The 24,771-nt window shown below is 43.1% G+C and overlaps 2 protein-coding genes across 2 annotated transcripts; one reads left to right on the top strand and one right to left on the bottom strand.

Annotated features, from left to right (window-relative positions):
- Nucleotides 1–266: 266 nt before the first annotated feature.
- On the top strand, nt 267–5,950 carry LOC139367515 (nucleotide binding protein 2 (MinD homolog, E. coli)). Its single transcript, XM_071105756.1, has 7 exons — nt 267–359; nt 1,744–1,862; nt 3,091–3,289; nt 3,527–3,684; nt 3,934–4,044; nt 4,265–4,334; nt 5,595–5,950. Exons 1-7 carry the CDS (start codon nt 344–346, stop codon nt 5,732–5,734), a joined length of 813 nt encoding a protein of 270 aa, XP_070961857.1. The 5' UTR covers nt 267–343; the 3' UTR covers nt 5,735–5,950.
- A 1,550-nt stretch (nt 5,951–7,500) lies between these two features.
- On the bottom strand, nt 7,501–18,228 carry LOC139368174 (ATPase H+ transporting V0 subunit cb). Its single transcript, XM_071106784.1, has 3 exons — nt 17,925–18,228; nt 8,909–9,092; nt 7,501–8,612 (listed from the first exon to the last, which is right to left on the bottom strand). Exons 1-3 carry the CDS (start codon nt 17,995–17,997, stop codon nt 8,408–8,410), a joined length of 462 nt encoding a protein of 153 aa, XP_070962885.1. The 5' UTR covers nt 17,998–18,228; the 3' UTR covers nt 7,501–8,407.
- Nucleotides 18,229–24,771: the final 6,543 nt, after the last annotated feature.

The following is a 24,771-nucleotide window of genomic DNA, read 5'->3' as shown; positions in this document are numbered from 1 at the left end:
ATAGTTTCCGAATGCACTGCATAATGTAATAGAACTGAGAGTCATGATCAAGGACTAGCCTATTCATAGACGCTAGTTAACTCTAGCATATATTCAAGAAAAGGTATCTTCGATCCAGGAGTTTTGTTCAGAGCCCTGAACTTCAAAACGCATTGCTTGCGGTACGGTTGCGCACATAACAGATTAGACGTTAAGGCAACTGATTGTTTGCTTATTTTTGGAGGCGAGCGCAACACGCAATCCCATTCGTTCCATTGGATATTTGGTGCTCATGTGACGAAGTGCGGAAGTATACGGAACACTCCAAAAGTGCAACAACAAAAAAGTGATATATAAAGCAAATATGGAAGAAAACAATGGTATGAAAACCATATTACGCTGCCAGTTAATATGCATGTGTATATAGCTTCCTTCTTTGAAAATAAGGCATCTTTCTATTATGAGTTTGTCAGAACGATAAACTGTCACATGTTGTTTTCACATTGCTAACGTTAGCTTCTATCTAGGTAATTAGCTAACAACTAGCTCTAATCTGTTCGATAACTAGCTAGATACCGTAATATTTATACATTAATGTGCTCAAGAAGCTGTCATGGGCAAGGCTAGTGGCAGTGCTTAGCCAAAACTCGACATTAAGTTCAGTAGCTACTGTTAGCTAGCTAGTTACCTTCAAGTCGAATTTTTGCTAGGCTAATGGTGCAATTCGTTATCTGGCAAAGCAATACGTTCACTTGACTAGTTAAAATGTGTATGGACAGCAGGTCCAGGTTTTTCGTCATGAATCTTTGTTCTGGAGGCAGCTATGCAGAGTGATCACTAGCTGGCACAGCCACTAAGTCTAAACATCTGCTTTTAAATTGAACCCTAACGACACTGTTAAACCTAACCTTAAATTAAGACTAGAAAACATATTTGAGTTTTCATTTAAAAAATTAATAACACATTTGACTTTGCAGCCGGCTTTGCCTGGAAACCTGATGTTGAAAAGTATTGAATTATTCGTTGGGCAGAAATAGGCATTTGAATCAGAAAAGTTTCCTCTCACGACCTCTACAAGCCAGAATGTTGAATCAAATTATATTTTAATGAACTTTACTTGTTGGTACTTTTTTTTCGGTAGGAATGTGATACAATATATCCACATGAAAGTATACTTACAAACGTTTCAAAGCGCTGGTAGTGCGTTCAGATTTCTATCACCTGAAGCATGCTCAAAATATAAAAATATATGCACGAGAGACATACATACTTGCCGAGCTCATGCACATATTCACATTCCGAAAGGGGACATCGCTCAGTTCTGCCTCCAGGACAAGACTCATGACAATAAACTTCAACCTGCGTGATAAAACGTGACTGGGTCCTTAGAATCTTTCAGTGTCAGTGAACACACAGTAATGAGAGATTTAATGGATATAATTAGTAAATGCTGCTTTCACAGTAATAGGACTTGAACGTGTGTATTTGTTCATGCATTTGAAACGGATGTGAAACGGCTAGCTAGTTAGCGGTGGTTCGCTGAATAGCGTTTCAATTGGTGAAGTCACTTGCTCTGAGACCTTGAAGTAGTGGTTCCCCGTGCTCTGCAAGGGCCGCGACTTTTGTGGAGCGATGGGTAACGATGCTTCGTGGGTGACTGTTGTTGATGTGTGCAGAGGGTCCCTGGTTCGCGCGAGGGGATGGTCTAAAGTTATACTGTTACACATTCATGTCCATATATTTCACTAACTTGTTTCTCCACAGAAGGTGGGAACTTGGCCCAGGTCCAACATGTGGTGTTGATCCTGTCTGGAAAAGGAGGGGTGGGCAAGAGCACCCTCACCACAGAGCTAGCCCTGGCCCTAAGACACGCAGGCAAGAAGGTGGGAGACATAACATTCATGTGTGTGTGTGTCATCAGGATCTTTGTATCAAATGGACATTTTTGATGGGTCAACACAGCTCCATTCTGTTATGCTAAAGCCCAGATCCGCAGTTGCTTTTCACAACAGAAGATGCTTGTGTTTTGAGAGAGAAGAAATTGTTTGAACGAAAACATGGGTATTTGGCCCAGCCATAGCCGCTGTGCTGGGGAAAGATGTGTCTTTGTGTAACGGATGTGAAATGGCTAGCTAGTTAGCGGTGGTGCGCGCTCATAGCATTTCAGTCGGTGACGTCACTCGCTTTGAGACCTTGAAGTAGTGGTTCCCCTTGCTCTGCAAGGGCCGTGATTTTTGTGGAGCGATGGGTAACTCTTGACATGTGCAGAGCGTCCCTGGTTCGCGCCCAGGTCGGGGCGAGGGGACGGACGTAAAGTTATACTGTTACATGTTCGGAGACGCAGATAGCTAATTAGCACAGGTAGTCTTCCATCTGTTTTCTGTAAATAAGCGCAGTAACATGGAAATATGGCCATGTGGGAACCCTAACCCTTTTCAGAACAGCCTCTATTTGTCGGGACATGGATTCTACAAGGTGTCAAAAGTGTTCCACAGGGATGCTGGCCCATGTTGGCTCCAATGCTTCTCACAGTTGTCAAGTTGGCTGGATTGTTTGGCTGCACATCTGATGGCTGACTTACTGCAGAAACTCAACAAAAAGAAAACAGTATTATGAAGCCAAGATCAATTATATAAAGAATGATGGAGAAAAAAAACGACTTTAAATGAAATTATGGACAGAAAAACAAATTCAACTCAGATGGCTTATTCATCACAAAACCATTTGATGTTGCCAATTATTTTCCCGATTACTTAACTGCCAAACGAGTGTGGCTGCTGCTTTCGCAACAGCTAATGGGGATACTAATAAAATACCAATACCGGATTATGCTATTCATTTTGAGTAATCAAGTGGATTTTGTTACTAATTACCTTTATTGTCTTGTAAATGTATCGATTACTGATTACACATTTCCTAGTTATCTGTCCAACCATGTATGTGTGAGACTGTACAGTATCTTTTTCTCAGGTTGGTATTTTGGACCTGTGTGGAATATTGAGCCCACATAACTATGTGCATGTTCACACATGCCTACATGTGTGGTCTCTGTCTCGTCTGTCTGTCTGTCCTGTCCTGTCCTGTCTTGTCTTGTCTGTCTCAATCAATCAGGTTGGGATCCTGGACGTGGACTTGTGTGGTCCCAGTATCCCCCGCATGCTGAGTGTGGGCAAGCCAGAGGTGCACCAGTGTGACTCGGGCTGGGTGCCCGTCTACACAGATGCCCAGAAGAGCCTGGCGCTCATGTCCATAGGCTTCCTGCTGGAGGACCCAGACGAAGCAGTTGTCTGGAGGGGTCCAAAGAAAACGGGTATGCTCAGTCTACATCGGACTATTAGAGGCCAAGGTGGAGCTTCCACAGTAACAAAAAAAAAAAGTTTAGATCACAGGATCAGCACTCTTCATTTGAGACGCTTGAAGTATACCTCCCCTTGATCAACATGAAGAGTGTAGGGGCTTACTGGGTGGGACTTTGGTGTCTCATCAATATCCTCTCACGTTCTCTGGCTCTCTCTCCTGCACCACCTGCCGTATGGTCACGTCCCAGCTCTGATTGGGCAGTTTGTGTCTGACGTGGCGTGGGGGGAACTGGACGTGCTCCTGGTGGACACGCCCCCGGGGACGTCAGACGAACACTTGGCCGTCCTGGAAAACTTGAAGAAGCAGCACAAAGTGGACGGAGCCATTCTGATCACTACACCGCAGGTACAGTACAAGGAAAGATTGGAAGTTGTGTCAACTCCTGCGCTCCGTGTTTAATCAGTGATCAGCCTCCTCTCTAGAAGAGAAACAAAATAGCTTTCGCTGTGGTGGGTCTTAAATGTTGGCAACAGGAAACCTTTTGTTCTGATAAATATCGACCCTTCTCCTGAAGTGCGCACTTGTACTCCCCCTGGTTGATTCATTGTATTAATTACATTATATTGTACTTAGATATGCTGTTATTCTGTGCAGGCAGTATCGACGGGGGACGTCAGGAGAGAGATAACGTTCTGTAAGAAGACAGGCTTGCGCATCCTGGGGATTGTAGAGAACATGAGTGGATTTGTGTGTCCACACTGCTCTGTGAGTACTCCAATATGCATGGACACACACACACCATATGTGCTTGTTGCAAACAGGTCTCCAGTTAGTTTTAGATTAGCTTCATGTGCATTATTTCGCTGGACACAATCGTCAGTCTGAAGCGGTGTCATTTAAAAATGTATAGTGTCACTATTTTGTCATATTAGAATCTCAGCATATGCCAGTTCTGACCATTCTAATATAATGTGTTTGCTTACAGGAATGCAGTAATATCTTCTCCAAGGGAGGAGGAGAGGAGCTGGCCAAGTTGACAGGATCAGTATATTTGGGTAAAATAAAAATATTTTTTTTTTTTTTTTTTTGATGGTCATTCCGGCATCTGCATTGGCCGTACAGCATTTCCTGCGATGCGGCCTCTGCAGAAGTCTGGGCATTCATACATCTTACACTTCGCAGAGCTTATGTGAAGGAAGTTGTCAAGGAAGTGTATTTGTGTTTATACAGGATGTACAGCCCGCACCTACTGTCCAATCATATCAATGCAGAGCTATACGGAGCCCTCCACATTGTTCAAAAATGTGGCTCTTCATACTCTCCGTGCGGAGCCTCCGAATCGGCTTTTAGTGATATGATGGGTATTTTATTAAACAGCCACTAGATGTCACTCTAACCCAACCGACTCCAGCACTCTGAAACTGCTTGTCGCCATTTAGCAGGCATTTTACAGCAGAGCTGCACTGATAAAATGGTTGGTCTTCATTGCAGTGGGAGTGCTTGTAAAATGTTGGGGTTAGAGCTGATACATTTCAGTCAAAGCGATGGGGATCAATCTAAGTGGTATATTATTGACCATTTCACCATTAACACTCAACGACCATATGCTTTGTAAGAGTGGAAACCAATCGGTGAGTAATGAAGCGATTAATGTAGCTAAAGCCCAGAGCAGTGAGAAGCCATATTTAAGGCTACAGCACTGTTCTCAGCCAACTGCAGTATTGCTATGGCTGTGGATGGAGAGGTTTTGAGAGAACTGTGTACCATTGATGTAGACTGTGTGAAGACTACTGGGTCTACCAGGGGTCTCCAACCCTGTTCCTGGAGAGCTACGGTCCTGCACGTTTTCGCTCCAACCCTAATCTAGCACACCTGAATCTAATAATTAGCTGCTTGATAAGCTGAATCAGGTTGGTTACAGCTGGGGTTGGAGTGAAAAGCTACAGGAGGCTAGCTCTCCAGGAAGAGGGTTGGAGAGCCCTGGGTTAGATGTATGTAGTAGACTATGGCTGCGTTTATACAGGCAGACAATTCTGATATTTTGCGGTTACTAGCAGAAGATCTGATCCGGTTGGTCAAAATACCATATTATTAGCAAAAGATCAGAATTGGGCTGCCTGCGTGAACACAGCCTTTGCATGTAATGTTAACAGCATTTGATATTTTCAAGTTTTGACCTCAAAAGACACCATAGTGTCTTGTTTTCTAAAGTAGGCCAGTGTGTTAGCTGCTTGTGTGTGTGTGTGTGTGTGTGTGTGTGTGTATATTGTTTTCAATGGTTGCGAAGGCCTCAGATTGTGTGTTTCCCATTTCAGGCTCTGTGCCCCTGGACCCTCTGCTCACTACCAGTATAGAGGAGGGCAAAGACTTCATCCAGACATTCCCAGACAGCGCCACCTTCAGTGCCATCAACAGCATTGCACAGACCCTCCTAACAAGCATACAGAATCCCTGAGCATTCAAATCCCATTGCATATTCAATAGCAATACACTATCGTAGTATTTAGCTTTTGTAAAATCATATATATATATCACAGGCAGGCACACACAACCACACAAGACATTTTTACATTGCATCTATCTTGTCATATACTACTGGTATGTAAGCTTCAGAAAACTACCCACATGTAATACTTCACAAATGTAATAAAGTGGGCTGATATTTAATTGAGAGCAGAACTGAGTGAAATCCGCTTCACCACTACCTGGCTGCCAGCAGACATTTAGGTTATGGTAAACGAATGGACAGCTGAATATTCTCTGTCTAGACAACCATAAATCCGATTACTAAATTATGTTCCACTATAGACAAACTTCAATAGTTTTGTTCATGTTCAGATTTCTAATTACACTGGACAGAAATATAAATGCAACATGTAAAGTGTTGGTCCCATGTTTCATGTGTTAACAAAAAAATCCCCAGAATTGTTCCAAAAGCACAAAAAGGTTATTTATTTACATCCCTGTCAGTGAGCATTTCTCATTTGCCAAAATAATCCAGCCACCTGACTGACAGGTGGCATATCAAGAAACATGATCATTACACAGGGGCACCTTGTGCTGGGGATAATGAAAGGTCACTTTAAGATGTGCAGTTTTGTCACAACACAATGCCACAGTTGTCTCAAGTTTGGAGGATGCAATTGGCGTGCTGACTGCAGGAGTGTCCACCAGAACTGTTGCCAGAAAATGTAATGTTCATTTATTTACCATGTCATTGTTTTAAAGAATTTGGCAATAGGTTCAACCGGCCTCACAACCGCAGACCACGTGTAACCAGCCCAGGACCTCATTTGAGACCAGCCACCCTGACAGCTGATGAAACTGGGTTTGCACAACCAAAATATTTCTGCAAACGGTCTGAAACCGTTTCAGGGAAGCTCATCTCCGTGCCCTTCGTCCTCACCAAGGTCTTGACCCGACTTCAGTGTGCAAATGCTCACCTTCGATGGCCACTGGAGCAGTGCACTTCACAGATGAAGCCCGATTTCAAATCTACTGGACAATGGCGGACAGCGTCGTGTGGGCGAGCAGGTTTGCTGATGTCAACGGAGTGCCCCGTGGTGGTGGGATTATGGTATGGGCAGGCATAAACTATGGACAACAAACAAGTGCATTTAATCTATGGCAATTTGAATGCACAGAAATACCGTGACGAGATCCTTGAGGCCCATTGTCGTGCCATTCATCCGCCACACGTCGCAAGGATCTGAATGCTGAAAATGTCCCAGTTCTTCCATGGCCTGCATACTCACCCGACATGTCACCAATTAAACATGTTTGGGATGCTCTGGATTGATGTGAACAGCATGTTCTAGTTCCCACCCATATCCAGCAACTTCGCAGCCATTGCAGAGTGGGACAACGTTCCACAGGGCACAATGAACTATGCAAAGGAGTTTGTATTTTTAAACTATGTGACCAGAGGCATCGGTTTCCCCAGTCATGTGAAATCCTTAGATTAGGGCCTATTGACTTTATATTGACCAATTCTTATATGAACTAACTCAGTAAAATATTTTAAATTGCATGTTGCATCTATATTTTTGTTCAGTGTAGCGCATTGGAGTTACAATTAACGATCACCTTTAAAATAACCCAAATCAAGGAAATCACCTGCGATACTTCAAGTGACATTTCTACAATTAAACAACCTGGCTACCTATTTGAATTACGATGGCACAGTGAGTATGGCGACGTACAAGGAATTGGACCAAAAACCATAGCTCCATGCACGTTTAATGGGAGAGTTGTGGTGAGAATGCATACATCTACAGATGAGGTGGATGAAGAAGCTGGAGATGACAGTTTTGGAAATTACACGTGAGACCCAACACGGGGCACACACACACCTTTAATGCAATCAAAACAGCGGTACTACAGGAAAACATTGAAGTGTTTCAAGAATGTTTGTAATGATTAAACTACACAACTCCCACTCCACCAGTCACACACTAAAGGCAATCTTAATTTTAAACCAAGTACGTTAATACATCCAGAGGAATTCCAACCACTTATCACAATTAACCCACAGTGCATTAAATCTTTAGATATTTGTATGTATGTGTATATATATATATCTTCTAGGGAATTTAACATTTTTGCTCCATTTAAAAACAGATTCATTGAACAATTCTTTATAAATAAAACCAGTGGAAAAACAAAAAACAAACTAAGTCCATACAATTCTCTTTACAAATAGATCCCCATAGACAACACAGAAATCATGTGAACTCCCAACTGAATGCGGAGAATAAAAATGCAGTGGGGCCCTTTGGTGAGGATCTAAGACGAGGCAGAAACCAGCAAGAAACCTGGCGCACCTGAATGTCGTTAAACCAGGGGGGGGGGGGGGGGGGGGAAGAATCTCCAGACATTTACACACGACAGACAAAATCACTACATTGCGCATTTACAAGAAGTTTGACTATCAAATCTGGACTGTACACATTGTAGAGATAAGACCATATTTACGGAGCCATTTTTAATTATGTAATTATTTCACCTTCGTCTTTTTAAACTTTGTCATACATTTTCCTTTTTTTTTTCTCTTTACATTTTATTTCTGGTTTTACTCTTTTCTCCAGCAGCAACATATAGGACATATTTTGGTGGAGAAGTTGGTGGTTTATTTCGTGGACAGGATGAGGGCCACAATGAGACCGTAGAGTCCTAGGACCTCGGCGAAGATCAAGATGAGGATCATGCCCACAAAAAGCCGGGGCTGCTGGGCCGTGCCCCTCACGCCCGCGTCACCTACGATGCCGATGGCAAAGCCAGCTGCCAGCCCGCTCAAGCCTACACTCAGGCCAGCACCCAGGTGGAGGAAACTCCTACAGCAGAGAGAGGATTACAATAGGATCAATACAATTTACAGGGTTACTATGTGATGCAGAATGAACAATGACAAAAGCAAGCAGAGATGTTTTCAATAAGACATTTGGCAATAAAACTACAATTTCCACAGTATAAAGATTTGATCTTATGTCAATGTCAGGTGTTATGGATTGACGGACCAGTTGCCTCCCAGCCTGTTCTAAGTTCCTCACATTGTAGTATTGGGAAAGATGAAATGCAACTCGAGCACATTTCTAGATGTAAGAGATGTCATGAGAGGGGTTAGGCTTACTTGTAGAGGGTGACCTTCTCAGAGATGTTGTTGGCAATGAGCACAGCTACTACCAGGCCGTAGATGGCTATGATACCCGCCATGACCACGGGGATGATCGACTTCATGATGAGCTCCGGCCTCATCACCGACATGGCAGCGATCCCTGTGCCACTCTTAGCCGTCCCATAGGCTGCTCCTAAGGCTGGTGGAGGGGAAAGGAGGTAGAGCATTAGATATAATAGTGTTCTACTTCATTTTGTGATTAGATCAATGTACAAATACAGTAGAATACAGGGTTGAGCAACATGAGGAACTGAAATTGAAGATCGTAATGTAATCAGTTTCTGTTCCCTTTACAAACAAGGTCAACATGGCTACAAGCTGGGGAATTCTGCCTGTGTATGAGGAAATTACCAGCATCACGTTTCCCCCCCCAAAATAGCAGCTTGCCACTGATGTGCTCGACTGCGGTTCTCAAACCAGCCATTCCCCTTTACAGCTACGGTTCAGGCTAATTCTACTCAACCCATAGCTCCCAACAGGGAATGGAGCTCAGTTTAACCCCTTTCATGGCTCTGTGCCAGAGCTGCAGTGTTCTAAATCACACCGCCTCCCTGCCTGAAAAACTCATTAGGCTCTTCACACAGGAAGCTTCTGACATCAGAGGACAGCAGGATGCCACATCCCTCCAGAGGCAACCAGCAACAGCAGAAGGGACACAAACCAGCACCAATCATAGAAATTGAGTCTGTCCATTCTATTTCTATGACAGCACTAACCGGTAGGGGCCCCGCAGAACGCAGTCAGCACAGACAGGTGGCGCGTGATGACAGACCATGAGGCAGAGAGCCATATGGACATTTCACGATTAATGCAATGGTGCATCTAAAAAAAAAAATACTGCAAGATTGGGAAAGTAGATAAAATACCTAAATCTCAGAGTCAGACAAACTCATGGATACAATGTGTCTCTGCATGCAGTTGAGTGTGACGTTAGCATATCATTAGCTTAGCACAAATGCTGGAAGTCTGCCAGTGCAGTAACCAGCTCCTCAAAAGCTGGGTGTTTGGTCATTTATAGTCTTGCATACATAGTAACCAACATTTTATAAATTTCACTGATAATCATAAAAACAAGATTCTATCCACTCCCTCATTCTTTCCCCTTTGTAGCATAGAGATCGCAAACGATGCATCCATCTCAATGGCACTGCCCGTGCGCTCAGACACCATAATAGGACAGATACAACATTGTGACCTCTATACATCTCTATGCGACAACGGGAAAGAATGAGGAAGTGGATATAATCTCTAGAGGAGGAAGTGGCTGGCCAATCCTTAAAATGTGCACATGGCAGTCAGCCACCTGTCAGGTCACTACTCCCTCTACATTCACTTATTCATCACAAGACTGACGCCGTCGATGCAAGGTTTAATCACTCAGGCCATATAGAGAAGAGTTGTTCAGCCCCTGAGTACGAGTGACTTAAAGTGGATGCTGTCTGGACCTACATCTCTGATAGCAGAGTGAGGCATTCAGTCATGTTCAGAATTTGTCAGACCAGAGACAATTTACAAAATTCGAAAGGTCAGGCAGTGCCGCACACTAGCCAATTTCTAAGACAAAGTAGTACCAATACCCAAATGCATTTACTGCATATTGGTTTCGAGTTTCCCCATCAAATGTGTCTTGGTGATTGGTTTTACGAAATAGCCAAGCACTTCAATTTCACTTGAGGGAAGTCTATAGACAGAAGGGCTTTATGTTACAACAGCACCTCAGAGACCAAGACAAGACCACTTCCAACCGCTGAACGGTTCTATACAGTATCTATTCATGCCACAACCACTAAAGCACCATCTTGCAGCTCCTACTCTGACCTGAGGTGGTGTATGGTTAATGTAATGACTTCCATGTTGAAGCACAATGAATTACCCTCTCCAAACAGCTGGCCCTTATGCCTGCTCTTTGATTAAGGAAGACCAACGCAACCATAGATCGAGTGACTATACCCACCAGTGTCGTGTTCAGTAGAGAAATAGTTGAGTGAAATTAGAGAATTAGTCAACTACAATCAGTGTTCTAATTGGGGAGTTGGATTTTTTTTTTGTTGCTATGGTGTGCTTTACTGAACACGACCCAGATCTACAGGTAGCCTAGTGGTTAGAGTGTTGGACCGAAAGGTTGCAAGATCGAATCCCGGAGCTGACGAGGTAAAAAATCTGTCGTTCTGCCCCTGAACAAGGCAGTTAACACACTGTTCCTAGGCCGTCATTGACAATAAGAACGTTCTTAACTGACTTGCCTAGTTAAATGAAGGTAAAAATGTAAATAAACATGCAGGTTAGTGGAGACAAGGTCCCATGGCTTTATTCTCTGAAGATTAAATGTTGAGTTTAAGGACTGCTGCAATGGGTGGCATGAGAGACAGAACCCCTGTGCTTTAATCCTAATCCTCTGCAGAGGTAAAGAGCTTTCTTTTTTTTCTCCCCCCTCCAGATCACCCATTAACGTTACTACACCCTGATGCCTCAGACGCTCTGCAATGTAAAGATACTGTGGAGACGGAAGTAATCAAACTGCTGTTCAGTGAAAAAGATGCTCAAACAGCCCTTTATCAGTACTTTAATATGAAGCATAATATAGCCAACTCTTGGTCTTAAACAGCACATTAACTGTAAGCTACCTTGATGAAACCGTAGTGGACAGTATTGCAGTGAAGCCAGGGATATTGCCCAAGCATCTACATCTGCTTTGCAATATAGCACCCATTTATTTAGCAAAAAAAAAAAAAAAAAAAAAAAAAAAAATACTGGTCCATCTAATTAAATATTTTGAGCAAACAATCCCTAAACTATGTCTATAGACACTGAACAAAATGTGGTGGAGCTGAATCTGGGTTTAGTAGTGATGTGAGGGATCAAAAATGGTCAAATGGAGTAAATAAGACCCTTAGAATAATGTACTCTCCATGATGTTATGGAAAAATATAAAGCTACTCCTAAATCTATTGAACCAACCGACAGAAAATGCCATTTGAGCAGTAATAGAACAAAACTAGACAACAAAAATGCTAGTAAATAATCAAAATAGGTTGACTCATTACACAAAAATATTAGCTTTGAGAGTAGGGAGGACACAATCCACCTCAGTTAAAAGGAGGACTTTTATACAACACCAGGCTTTTAGGAGGTCTTAAATACACCAGTAGATAACAAGGCTAAATTTTAACTTGTCGTCTGCAATAGTCAAGCATTTTAAAATTATGCTTATGCCCCTACTTTGGGCTATATAACACTATAAATTCTGAAGTCAAGCATCTCCTCCAGTGCCATGAATAGGCTAGTAGTTGTTAGGAGGGTTAGGGTGTGCACTACTGAGATAATGTGCAGCACAGCTCACTATGGTAGACTGGGTCAGCCAGTGCCATTGAAGGATATCGCTACCATGCTCGTCACAGCCAGTCAGAGCCTGTACTGACTACCAACCAAGAGCAGAGGCCTCAAGCAGTGAAGGCTGCAGACATAACAGCCCAAAACAATACTAACCAGTCGATATGACGCAAGCGTAACTGAGGACAAGCAACTTGGAACAGCCACTAGGGCTGGCACAATGACCGTACAACTGACCATCATGAAAATAAAATAACCGTTTATTTTTTGGGAACGAACATCTGACTGAAGACGGGACAGCCGGGTATTTGTGCAGTTGAGACAATTTCTGTGATTAAACTTTGTTGTCCCTTGCCGAAATGAGCAAGGTGTAGTAGCAAACTATGAATAGAATGGGTTTGGAACCTCTAACCATAGCAATTCAACTGGTAAACCCATTACTCCAATTCCTTCTTTGCGCCTATGGGTACACTCTCAATGGCCGCCAGTCCACCCATCATGTCATCATTGACTTGACGCCCAATCTCCTCCTATGGCAGCACATGGAAAGGAGAAAATCTGCATTTAAAATGTGTATGCTATTCGAACGGTTATTACAGACCGGTCATTTGGCTGGCCAATTATAGTCATCCAAAATTCCATGATCGTCAGAGCCCTAAGCAGCGACCTCAGTTTAGCACCAGAAAGTAACAAGTTGTTTAATGAAAAATAGCCACAACAACCAGTTATCAAATTATTAGGCTATCGATTATGTTAAAATGCTACAGTACAACTCATGGTGGTGATGTTCTAAGGCCGTTCATGATGCCTCTGTTACAAGTGAGACTTCTAACCAATATTTTGGATTCCATCATGGTGCTTCCACCGTGCCAAAGCAGACCCTTCACACAGAGTTAAGACATGAAAGAAAATAACTGGGAACGGCAACAGTGAAATAAGTGTGAGACGGTCTTCAGAGGCTGCTGCATGCACTTTAAAATGATCATGAAGCACAATATAGGCAATGGTTTACAAACACAAACCAGTAGATCAAAAACACATTTAAAATCAATAGATAAAATGTCTATTTACATATTGTTTCTCAATCTCAAGTATGGTGGTAGTGGTGGTGCAGACACCACAAGATGGCAGGCTTCCTGTAGGATATAAACCTTGTAAGATGCTTAATGCTGCTGGGCCATTATCACCGGTGTCCCTAATCAGCCCCCTCCACTGGGTGCGCCACCCACCAGCAGCCCTCTCAGCTGGCTAATTCCCAATCTGTCACTCCTTCCCACCCTGCCCGTCACAGATCACGCCCACTGCCAGCTACAGGGGCTACCCGCGCTGCCCTGTGCCGTCACTATCCATAGGAGCACAGAGTCAGCACTAAACATGTATAGACTCCAGTTAGGTTAGCCTCTAGCCAGTGTGCTTCCTACATACCGACACATATTTGTTATGGTCTATTTCAGGGCAATCAGTTTCCACATGTATGGAGTGTTGACAGAAACATTAGGTGAGAGGGTCATACACATTTCTGAACATTGGGGCTGCGAAAAGGAGTACAAGTAGACTTACTTAATGCACTAGACACGAGTATAACTGATGCCACCCTTCATCCACGTTATTACAGAACCATGTTTTCTATAGGCCATGGCTTCATTTTCAATACCAAAGCTGAACTACAATACAGCCAGTAAGGCTAGAGTCACCAATTCACTTTGGTTGTGAAAAAATAAAAAAGACAACATTTCCCCAAATATGAGCTGTCATACACCTGCTCTCAATTGTGCAGTTAGGCCTAAATGGTTAAGATGCTGGTTATTACTCAATACAAATGCCCAGGTTGACAGACAGGTGGCATGATGCCACCCCACCACACTACAGGAGCCAATAGTGCCACATACAGCCCTAACTGCTAGTAGCTGGAAGGTGACAGAAATTGAATTTTGGATGAAGGTAATTGGCCAGCCAAATGGTCTCCGGAATAACCATTTGAATAGCAAACCATACTCTCTTCACTGCATGTGCTGCCATTGAAATATAATGGGCATCCCCATTCAAGTCAATGAAGGCAGCCATTGCGAGAGTACCCAGAAGGCGCAAAGAATGAAGTTAAAGCAGGAAGTAAAAGCAGGACGTGTACACGTCAATAAGTGCTGTGACTTGTCATTGTCTTACGTCAGATGGCATCACTGTGCAAGGACATCGGTCGCCACTGCCAGTGCAGTGACTTCATCAGCTGTTCATTCAACTCAACTGACATTACAAAAAAACACATTCCATTTCATTTTATTTAACTTGGAAAGTCTTAACCTCTAGGGTAGGGGGCAGCAGTCGGAATTTTGGATGAAAAGCATGACCAAATTAAACGGCCTGCTACTCAGGCCCAGAAGATATGATATGCATATAACTGGTAGATTTGGATAGAAAACTCTAAAGTTTCCAAAACTGTTAAAATAGTGTCTGAGTATAACAGAACTGATTTGGCATTCAGGAAGTTTTTTTTTTGGTTTTGTAGTTTTCTATTCAATGCCATTAACAGTATCCACTGATTTAGGACTCAATTTGCAGTTCCTATGCCTTCCAATAGATGTCAATAGTCTTTAGAAATGGTTTCAGGCTTGTATTCTTATAAATGAGGGAGTAAGACCAGTCTGAATGAGTGGACCCTGACATGTCAGAGCTTTTTCATGCGCAATCCCGAGAGAGTGCATTTCTTGTTTACCTTTTATATTGATGACATTGTCCGGTTGAAATATTATAGATCATTTAGGCTAAAAACAACCTGAGGATTGAATATAAACATCGTTTGACATGTTTCTATGAACTTTACGGATACAATTTGGATTTTTTGTCTGCCTGTTTTGACTGCGTTTGAGCCTGTGGATTACTGAAGAAAACGGGAACAAAACGGAGGTTTTTGGATATAAAGAGACTTTATCGAACAAAAGGAACATTTAGAGTAAATGAATGTCTTCTGAGTGCCACCATATGAAGATCAAAGGTAAGGGATTCATTTTCTCTCTATTTCTGAGTTTTGTAAAGCTTCTGCTTGGCTGGTTACTGTTAGTAATAATTTGTCAACTGGGCTAGGTTCTCAAATAATCATAAGGTATGCTTTCGCCGTAAAGCATTTTAAAATACTGACACCGTGGTTGGATTCACAAGAAGTTCATCTTTAAACCTATGTAAAAAATGTTTTGTTTTCTGAATTAGTATTTCTGTATTTGAATTTAGCACTCTGCAATCTCACTGGATGTTGGCCAGATGGGACGCTGGCTTGTATTTCTGTGTGTTATGTTATAATTAAGTCTATGATTTGATAGAGCAGTCTGACTGAGCAATGGTAGGCAGCAGCAGCCTCGTAAGCATTCATTCAAACAGCACTATAGTGCGTTTTGCCAGCAGCTCTTCGCAAGCACAGCGCTGTTTATGACTTGAAGCCTATCAGCCTAATGGCTGGTGTAACCGATGTGAAATGGCTAGCTAGTTAGCGGGGTGCGCGCTAATAGGGTTTCAAACGTCACTCGCTCTGATGCTTGGAGTGGTTGTTCCCCTTGCTCTGGGTAACGCTGCTTCAAGTGTGGCTGTTGTCGATGTGTTCCTGGCTCGAGCCCAGGTAGCAAAAAGGTAGCATCCACTAAACCAAGATTCGTCTGTCGGACTGCCAGATGGTGAGGCGAGATTCATCACTCCAGAGAACGTGTTTCCATTGCTCCTGTTTGCGAGCTTTACACCACTCCAGCCGACGCTTGGCATTGTGATCTTAGGCTTGTGTGCGGCTGCTCGGCCATGGAAACCCATTTCATGAAGCTCCCGAAGAACAGTTATTGTCCTGACGTTGCTTCCAGAGGCAGTTTGGAACTCGGTACTGAGTGTTGCAGCTGAGAACAGACCATTTTTACTTGCTATGCGCTTCAACAGTCCCGCTCTGTAAGGTTGCTGCTCCTAAATGTTTCCACTTCACATTAACTGCATTTGCAGTTGACCGGGCAGCTCTAGCAGGGCAAAAAAAATTGACAAACTGACTTGGAAGTCACTGAGCTCTTCAGTAAGGCCATTGCAAATGTTTGTCTATGGAGATTGCATGGCCGTGTGCTTTGAACTACATCATTGACCTGTCTCGCTCTGCTGTGGGTGCAACGTGCATCTTGCTAGCTGTCACTCATATGGCGAGAGGTTGAAGCTCATTGCTTGAACTCAAATTGCTAGGGGGCTGGGCCCACATTGGGGGGGGGGAATGGCACCACAGCTTCCAGAAAAACTGTTTTTTTCAAACTAGAGATTGTGGCTAATTGAGGTGAGACAGTAATTCTGCATGTATGAGCTACACATTAACACTTACAGATCATAGCAGGAGTAGATAAAGTTCCAGAACATGTCTAAGTGTGTACATTACTGTATTTAGTGCCATATAGTTTTTCCACTGGAAAAAAGTTTAAAAAGATTGCCGGAGTGGATGTTTAAACATTGATTGCTAATTTTGGCCTAGGGATAGTCCAAACCATGTATATTGCAGTCAATGGCACAGTTGGTTGGTAATTGTATGCTGTTAGGAAGTATATTATGCAAAATGCTTGAGTGAACACATCAGACATAACAGGACAATAAAACAAATCCTAAGACCATACTGATACATCATCGTCTTCCCTGTTCTCATTTGTCATGAGAAAGATCACTAGACCGTCGTTTCTACACGTTCACTTGGACCTGAGGCCACCCAGAACATGAGCCAGAGATCAAATTATTGCACTTGGTTGACAATTTGTCTTCTTAGACATGCAAATGTATCAAATCTGATTAAATGTTATATTAATCATGTTATAGTGGTATATTGTTTATAGGTCTACACCACAAGTGCACTTCCTAAATCCTTTGCTACTTTAACATTCCAAATCACAAGTCCAATCGTGTGATTGTCATGTGATATTGATGCAAATGCCATTTTCCTTGAATCTAAAGTGTCTCGTGCAGTATATTTCCATTTCAATTATCTGAGGCCTATACACATGAATTGGTCCACAAGCGCCCATTTCCTATGCAGTGGCCTTTTAAATCACCCGAATGTACATGGAATTGTTCGTATGACGTGGACCAAACGATGGCATTCCATTCCCTAGGTTGTCATCGCATGAGCGTGCTCCCCTGCTGGTTATGCCTAACGTTACATTGCACAAATCTATAACCAATTTGAGCTGGTATTCTTCATAGTATCAGTTGTTTATACTCAACATCTGACACGGATGGTCAATATTCACCATCAATAGGCCTCCTGCCTTCATAATGACCAACTCGCCAGTAATGTTACGCTCAAATCTGGTGGTGTCTTAGTGTGGCGCATGTCACAAAGCGTAAAACGAAAAGCGCCTAAAATTGAGAAAGAACGAACTCTCACTTCAAATGCGTTGATCTGAAGGTGTGGTTATTGGTAATGACAGTTAAGCAAAATACTGGACAAGTATATTAGCTAGCTAAAGTTAATTAAAATGTCAAATAACGTTACGTCAATGACAGTTTCTGCCTGGGCTCCTTTAACGTTAGCTGGTTTCAAGCAATAACGAGAATTATGCTGTTAAAATTGACAAATTACACATACAATGTATAATTTAAATGCAGCTAGCTAATAAAGATAGTATTTGAATTGTGTGATAATTACCGCTGAAAACCATAGCCGCAGAGGCACCCATCACTGCGAAGAACGGAGAGTATTCGGGGCTTTCGGACGACATTCTTTCTCACACAGTAAGCTAAATAATACAAAACGGCTATTACTATGTTTCCCAATGGTTTAGGTACTAAACCTATCGAAGGCAATGGTCTTTAGCTGTAAACTGGGAAAGATACAATAACACCTAGCTAACTAGCAATGTAAATGGACTAGTCACGAACGTTCAGATAAATACCCGGCGTAGCAGCAGCACAAAATGGCGAAGTGGAAAAGATCACCTGACTGGTCATATGGACAAAACTCATCATCAACTGTGTGTAGGGGAGGCGCTCACAAGTAACTCTAATAATGATTTACTGCAGCAAATCACAACATAATTCAAATTACAACAACAAACAAATCTAACATAATGAAAATGACAAAAACAATTGTATACATTTACGACTAAATCCATGCAAAGTAAATGGTTTATCTCCAGATTCTGTATTTCATTTTTTGAAGGTCATCCCCTATTTTAATCTCTTTTGGTGTGCTCCGCTGCAGGCTTTGTGGCGTTCGGACGTCACTAGTTACCACAGCCACAAATGTATAAACCCCGCATATTTCTACAATTTACCTTCTGAAAATCTGATTTGAAACATAACCTTACCTTAACCACACTTCTAAACTTATGCCCAACCTTAACATTAAATGACGACCAAAAATGTGATAGAAATGTTGACTTTGTGTCTGTGGTAACTAGTGACAACCGCCGCGTTCCCATGCTTAGAAGTTGCATGCATCAACCAACGGTTGCATGCACGTCATCACTGGTGTCATCGACTGACAGACTGCTATAGCCTGTGATCTGGTTAGGTGAAGCGTAAAATACCTATCCAGGCGTTGTAAAGATCTGGTATACGCCAGCAACGCCTGGTCCGAGGAACGCACCCTTTCCCTTTGCTATCTAGGCATTCACCCTCCTTCAGAATGAGGAATGAAATGAGTGGAAGAAGGGTGTGGATGCTCAGGGGTTATGCCTTTCTCCTTGAAAATTAAGTGAAATACATCTCACTATTGCTCAACAACAATATGCTTCTGACTTGCATTGTTGGAAGTGAGGCTCAATGCATTTTGTATTCATTAAGAGTAGCCTAGATATTGAGTGACTAAATTCCAAAACAGACATAATGCATTTGAAATCATGCATTTCTTAAAGTGATTTGCACATGATACAATAACACAAATTCAAGACGTATAATTCCGTTGTGAATTAATTTGTTCATTTTGCACCTGGATAACATGCAGGAGAGGGTCGTTTACAGTAAGCTGTGATATGCAGAAGTCATGTGAAGCGTGAGTGTCAGAGATTGTGTGGTGGGGGAGGGAGCTGAGAATCCCACTATATCGCTCCCAGCAACTGCAGGCTCAGAGAGCCAGGGACAGCAAGAGGACAGCAAGGGAGTGACGCTGAGTGTGTGAGTCAGAGAGAGATTGTGCAGAGTCCCACCTCCTTCCTCCATCCCTCCATCCACCCCCTCTACATCCCCATTCTCCTCATAGGCAGGCAGGCTGTCAGAGCAACCCCTCCCCCCACCAAGCCCCTTCACCGTGATGTCATTTCTATACCAGCATCACAGGCCTCTCTCTAGTTTATGTTTTCCTCAACTGGCATCATACTATAGGCCCATATGCTACCTGACATATTTGAGGTTCACAATTATCATTATCTTGCAGAGAAATACATTATTTTGTGCTACAGATGCACAGGAAGAGGATGCATCAAAAACATAAAGGTCAAAGTTGAATGGATATGATTTGTGTCCTGTTTTATTTTCTCACGGGTGACTGAACAGCTATTGATCCAGGAATCTCATTACTGTGATGTTTGACGAGGCAGCTAAAGGTAACCTCTCCTCCATTAAGGCAAGTTTATCACGATAGCATATCTGTGATGCATACTCAGCAACTCCCTGCCTGAACATTTTGTCATATGAACTCACGCTCCCATGTGTGTGTTGGTGAATGTCAGGATTGGTGGATCCACGTTCATCGAGCGAGACATGGTCTCTGACAGTAGAGATTAATCAGAGAAAAGACAGTGACTTCCACTGTGCATCTGTTTCATGGATAGGGGGAACTCACAAAATAGGGAACCATGTGAAACATTCTCACAAGGGCATGATTCAAAGTGACTGTCTCCCCAGGCATATGTGTAGATCTGAGAACATTGGATAGGTTCAAGCAGTATGGCAAGCCTATCAGAGGGCAAGGAGGAGCTATGACCATATTGTTTATCCAGCCGATCTCTTCAGATCTGTAAAATTATGTTAGGTTTAGGGGCTAGGGATTGTTTCTGAGCAGGAGTGAGCTGTCATGATACACTCATAGGGTTTGTTGCAAAAACTATAATGACACCGAAGGGGATGGCCACCGTTTTACAGGCCCCTGACCAATTGCTATTTCGTGTTTTTCTGCACTGATCCCAACTTTCTTTCTCCGTAATGTTTTGACCACTATTTCATATGACCGAAAAGAGCTTCTCGACATCAAAACAGAGATTACTAACCACGATTGGGGTGAGGACTTCTATTTCAATGAATCAAAGTTGAAGGACATAACCAGACCAGGCCCAAATCCCTGTCACTTGGAGGAGGAGGAGGCAACGCTACAGAGGTCGGCGTGCGGGATATCTATCGAGACCGTGACAGCGAGTAGATAAGTCACCATTACCTTCCGTTCTACTGGCAAATGTTCAATCATTTAAAAATAAAGTGGATGCGCTTCGTTCGAGACTATCCTATCAACGTGATCTGAAGAACTGTAATATCCTATGTTTCACAGAGTCATGGCTGAACAAGGACGTTTTTTTTAAACCTTTTTTTAACTAGGCAAGTCAGTTAAGAACAAAATCTTATTTTCCATGACAGCCTAGAAAGAGTGGGTTAACTGCCTGTTTAGGGGCAGAACGACAGAACAACCTTGTCAGGTCAGGGGTTTGAACTTACAACCTTCCGGTTACTAGTCCAACGCTCTAACCACTAGGCTACCCTGCCGCCCCATGTGAAATGTATTTTTTCTATACATCGGCAGGACAGAACAGATGCGCCCGGTAAGCTGAGGGGAGGGGCGGTGTGACTCTTTATCAACAACAGTTGGTGCGCAATCTCTAATATTAAGGAAGTCTCGAGGTCCTGCTCGCCTTAGTTAGAATAACTCATAATAAGCTGTATACCTCACGATTTACCAAGAGAGTTTTCATGTATATTTTTCTTAACTGTTTATTTACCACCACAAACCAATGCTGGCCATCAACTAGCTGTATAAGGCCATAAGCAAACAAGAAAATTCTCACCCAGATGCGGTGCTCCTAGCGGACAAGGATTTTAATGCAGGGAAACTGAAATCCATTTTACTTCATTTCTACCGACATGTCTCCTGTACAACTGGAGGCGAAAAAACCTCTACTCTACACACATACAAAGCTCTCAAAGCTCTCTTATGGTCAGATATGGCATCCTCCATCCTCTTAATTCCTGTTTACAAGCACATTTTCAAACTGGAAGTACCAGAAATGCGCTCAATAAGGAAAGTGGTTAGATGAAGTGAACGCTAATCTATAGGACTGTTTCGCAAGAACAGATTGGAATATGTTCCGGGATTCATCCAATGGCATTGAGGGGTTACCACATCAGTCACCAGTTTCATTAATAAGTGCATCAACAACGTAGTCCCCACAGTGACCGTACGTACATATCCCAACCAGAAGCCATGGATTACAAGTAACCTCCTCATTTAGCTGCCGCCACTTTCAAGGAGCGGGACACAAATCCGGACGCTTAAAAAAATCCTGTTACGCCCTCCGACAAACCATCAAACAGGCAAAGCAACAATATAGGACTAAAATCGAATCCTACTACACTGACTCTGATGCTCGTTGGATGTGGCAGTGCTTGCAAACTATCACGGATTACAAATGGAAACCCAGCCTCAAGCTGCCCAGTGATGTGAGCCTACCAGACAAGCTAAATTCATTCTATGCTCGCTTCAAGCGAACTATGCATGAGAGCACCAGCTGTTCCGGACGACTGTCTGATTACGCTCGCCGTAGCCAATGTGAGTAAGACCTTTAAACAGGTTAATATATCTGCTGGGCCAGATGGATTACCAGGACGTGTACTCAGAGCATGCGCTGACCAGCTAGCAAGTGTCTTCACTGACATGTCCAACCTCTCCCTGACCCCGTCTGTAATACCCACATGTTTTAAGCAGACCACCATAGTCCCTGTGCCCAAGAACACCACAGTAACCTGTCTAAATGACTATTGCCCCGTAGCACTCACATCTGTAGTCATGAAATGCTTTGAAAGGCTGGTCATGGCTCACGTCAACACCATCATCCCAGACACCCTGGACCCACTCCAATTTGCATACTGCCCCAACCGATCCACAGATGACGCAATCTCTATTGCACTTCACACTGCCCTTTCCCACCTGGACAAAACAAACACCTATGTGAGAATGCTGTTCATTGACTACAGCTCAGGGTTCAACACCATAGTGCCCTCCAATCTCATCACTAAGCTAAGGACCCTGGGATTAAACACCACCCTCTGCAATTGGATACTGGACTCTGGAGGGCCACCCCCAGGTGGTGAGGGTAAGCAACATCAACACATCGGAACACGGGGCCCCCTCAGGGTTGTGTGCTTAGCCCCCTCCTGTACTCCCTGTTCACCCACAACTGCGTGGCCACACATGACTCCAACACCATCATTAAGTTTGCTGATGACACGACAGTGGTCACCGACGACGATGAGACAGCCTACAGGGAGGTGGTAAGAGACTTGGAAGTGTGGTGCCAGGACAACAACTTCTCCCTCAACATCAACAAGATAAAGGAGCTGATTGTGGACTATGGGAAATGGAGGGCCAAGCACGCCCCCATTCATTCATATCAACGGGATGTAGTGGAGACAGAACTTCAAGTTCCTCTGTGTCCACATCATTAAGGACTTATGGTCCACTATGGTCCAAACACAACACCACAGTCGTGAAGAGGGCACGACAACGCCTCTTGCCCCTCAGAAGGCTGAAAAGATTTGGCATGGGCCAAAGTTATACAGCTGCACCATTGAGAGCATCTTGACTGACTGCATCACCACAAACTGCTCGGCATCTGACCGCAAGGCGCTACAGAGGGCAGTGCGTACGGCCCAGTACATCACTGGGGCCGAGCTCCATGCCATCCAGGACCTCAATACCAGGCGGTGTAAGAGGAAGGCCCTAAAAATTGTCAAAGACTCCAGCCACCCAAGTCACAGTCTGTTCTCTCTGCTATGCGCACAGCAAGTGGTACCAGAGTGCTAAGTCTGGGACCAAAAGGCTCTACCCCAAAGCCATAAGACTGCTGAACAGTTGATTAAATGGCTAGCCGGACTTTCTGCTTTTCACCCCCTACCTACATGTACATAGTTCTTCAATCAATCAATCAATCAATCAATCAATCAATCAATCACCTAACCAAACCTACAAGTACATATTGCCTCAATCAATCGCCCCAACTAAATCAAATCAAATCAAATTTTATTTGTCACATACACATGGTTAGCAGATGTTAATGCGAGTGTAGCGAAATGCTTGTGCTTCTAGTTCCGACAATGCAGTAATAACCAACGAGTAATCTAGCTAACAATTCCAAAACTACTACCTTATACACACAAGTGCAAAGGGATAAAGAATATGTACATAAAGATATATGAATGAGTGATGGTACAGAGCAGCATAGGCAAGATGCAGTAGATGGTATCGAGTACAGTATATACGTATACATTTGAGATAAATAATGTAGGGTATGTAAACATTATATTAAGTAGCATTGTTTAAAGTGCCTAGTGATATATTTTACATCAATTCCCATCAATTCCCAACTACCTTGTACCCCGGTACACTGACTCGGTACTGGTACTCCTTGTGTATAGCCTTGTACTACAGTTCCTTGCGAAAGTATTCGGCCCCCTTGAACTTTGCGACCTTTTGCTTCAAACATAAAGATATAAAACTGTATTTTTTTGTGAAGAATCAACAACAAGTGGGACACAATCATGAAGTGGAACGACATTTATTGGATATTTCAAACTTTTTTAACAAATCAAAAACTGAAAAATTGGGCGTGCAAAATTAATCAGCCCCTTTACTTTCAATGCAGCAAACTCTCTCCAGAAGTTCAGTGAGGATCTCTGAATGATCCAATGTTGACCTAAATGACTAATGATGATAAATACAATCCACCTGTGTGTAATCAAGTCTCCGTATCAATGCACCTGCACTGTGATAGTCTCAGAGGTCCGTTAAAAGCGCAGAGAGCATCATGAAGAACAAGGAACACACCAGGCAGGTCCGAGATACTGTTGTGAAGAAGTTTAAAGCCGGATTTGGATACAAAAAGATTTCCCAAGCTTTAAACATCCCAAGGAGCACTGTGCAAGCGATAATATTGAAATGGAAGGAGTATCAGACCACTGCAAATCTACCAAGACCTGGCCGTCCCTCTAAACTTTCAGCTCATACAAGGAGAAGACTGATCAGAGATGCAGCCAAGAGGCCCATGATCACTCTGGATGAACTGCAGAGATCTACAGCTGAGGTGGGAGACTCTGTCCATAGGACAACAATCAGTCGTATATTGCACAAATCTGGACTTTATGGAAGAGTGGCAAGAAGAAAGCCATTTCTTAAAGATATCCATAAAAACTGTCGTTTAAAGTTTGCCACAAGCCACCTGGGAGACACACCAAACATGTGGAAGAAGGTGCTCTGGTCAGATGAAACCAAAATTGAACGTTTTGGCAACAAT

The sequence above is a fragment of the Oncorhynchus clarkii genome, chromosome 16 (genome assembly GCF_045791955.1).
Source record: "Oncorhynchus clarkii lewisi isolate Uvic-CL-2024 chromosome 16, UVic_Ocla_1.0, whole genome shotgun sequence".
Classification (NCBI taxonomy): Eukaryota; Metazoa; Chordata; class Actinopteri; order Salmoniformes; family Salmonidae; genus Oncorhynchus; species Oncorhynchus clarkii.
Note: the sequence above shows the minus strand (reverse complement) of the source record. Positions and strands in the feature narration are given on the sequence as shown.